We start from the raw sequence: 1,969 nt of genomic DNA on the forward strand, positions 1-1,969 counted from the left end.
TCTAAAAGAGCTACAGGAGACAGCAAGGCAGATGCAACGTGATAGCAAGTAAGTGTGTGCTCGAAAATACTCCTCGGTAAACTGGGAGGGAGAATTCTTTGGAGAGGACCTCTTCCTATCTTTCAACTGATCAAGTCGCAGAACAGTTTTGTTTCCAGATCAGCTCTGTTCTCGAGGGAGACAGCAGTAGAGTCTGCCGTTAGAAATCTGAATGAGCAGAAGTTGGCTTTGGAGTCTCAACAGAAGGCGTTCGAGCTTGATCGGGAGGACCAGGAAAGGAGGTGGGTGGAGATTAGATGGCCTCTCTAGGTCATTGTTCTTGGTAGGCTTCGTTCTGAGTGGGAGAAGCTGAGGTGTGTACAGAAGTCCGTCGACCTCAGCCTCATGGCTACACAGAGACGAGCCAACGAGGCGGAGGTAGCGGTTGCGAGGCATCGCGATCGGGCTGCTGCCGAGATGGAGACCATAGAAAAGAAGAGTGTGCAGGTGGGAAGATATCATATACCTGGTTTGTGGAGATACCCTCTAGGTAGACGAGGATTCGGCGGAACTGAAGAGGAGGCTGGTACTCCTTCGTCAACAAGAAGCTGATGTTAGGGCTGACATGAACGGCATGGTCAGTGGGCTCATTATTCGGTACATCTTCATGGACAGTTGACGCATCAGGTTGAGATGGCTTCTCGGTTGAAGAATAGGGCCCAGCAAGTTGCTGAGGCCTATGCGGCAGCTGAGCATGTCCGTGCAGAGGTAAGGTCAGTTGTCAATCTCACAGGAGTTGGCTGTTACGGTAGGCACACAGACTCCATGCAGAGCTTAGTGATAGGGAGAATGAACTGGTGGAAGGAGCAAAGGAAATGGAAGAGATGAAGAGGTCGGGATTAAAGGCACTTTCTGTCGTTATTATCGGTCTGGCCATATCAGGGAGATCGAGGAGCAGCGACTGAGGGTTATTGAGGCCGAGACTGCAGTCAGTGCCCGGAAGCTGGAGATGATGAACCACACTGACACATTAGGAGGCATCGCCATTGAGACTCTTGGATCAGCCTCCTCTCAGCCAAATGTAGCCCTTTGATGCAATTTTTCGCTGGGCGGATTCTCGTGTATGCTTGGCTGCATGTTTGGTTCGCTCTTCAGTTGAGAGCTACCTTGTCCTCGGCGCAGGTTGGCCACAGACAGTCGAGGAGCATGTCACGAGGTGGGGGATTCGGACTTGTGGATGTTGATTCAATACGACCAAGATTGGGGCTGAACTGTGGCAAGCTTCTTTCTGCTCAGTCACCACGAGGCCACAACTGCTTCGATCTGTTCCCGATGCTGACAAGTGGAGGAAGCTAAAGGAGGAGGCCATGCAGATTGATGAGTGAGAGAGATGATAACGTTCTGATGTATCTGCAATACAGATACATATTGAAGCACCAAGAGTGCCTCACAGCTGTTCGGACAATGACCACCACTCAGCTGCTACCAGCACCGTTGCCGTACCCGAGCTATGCGGCTCTCCAACCTTTCCCGAGGTCTCAGTCATCTAACAGTTCGCAAGCGATCTTTTTTGATAGGGTCAGCGCACAGCCTGTCGATAATATCCGAGGAGCTGAGCCTTCCCCGGGTATATCGACTAGTCACCACAGCTTCGTTCCTCTTCGAGGCTCCCCTCAGGCGACAACGTGACATCTCCCGTTCGTATGCCAACCTGATTTTCGCGTCCCACACAGGTTCTGGCCACCACCCGACACTCGATTCGGCACTATGAACGTCACATCTACTAGTCCCGTGGGAGGTGAGTTTCAATGTGTTTCTGACTTCGCCTCACCCTCAGTGAGTCGTTGAATTGGTATTTCGTTTGTGTCATCGGTGTGCGCTCACGTTGCCCATACATGGGTTCTACAGGAGGGCGAGAGACTATATCCGCTCCACTGGAGCCGCTCTCGTCTCTGACCTCGTCCGATCAAGATGGGACCGATAAAGTTCC

General features: G+C 51.9%; 1 protein-coding gene across 1 annotated transcript; it reads left to right on the plus strand.

The window, feature by feature from the left end:
• Window positions 1-384: 384 nt before the first annotated feature.
• On the plus strand, window positions 385-1,360 carry Pmar_PMAR016192 (hypothetical protein; the record flags this gene model as incomplete). Its single annotated transcript, XM_002781395.1, has 7 exons — window positions 385-486; window positions 530-616; window positions 667-747; window positions 792-871; window positions 922-1,060; window positions 1,135-1,195; window positions 1,276-1,360. Coding segments are annotated over 7 exons (635 nt in total), but the record flags the coding sequence as incomplete, so codon positions are not given.
• Between the last annotated feature and the right edge of the window lie 609 nt (window positions 1,361-1,969).

Source organism: Perkinsus marinus (genome assembly GCF_000006405.1).
Source record: "Perkinsus marinus ATCC 50983 genomic scaffold scf_1104296942522, whole genome shotgun sequence".
Lineage (NCBI taxonomy): Eukaryota > Perkinsozoa > Perkinsida > Perkinsidae > Perkinsus > Perkinsus marinus.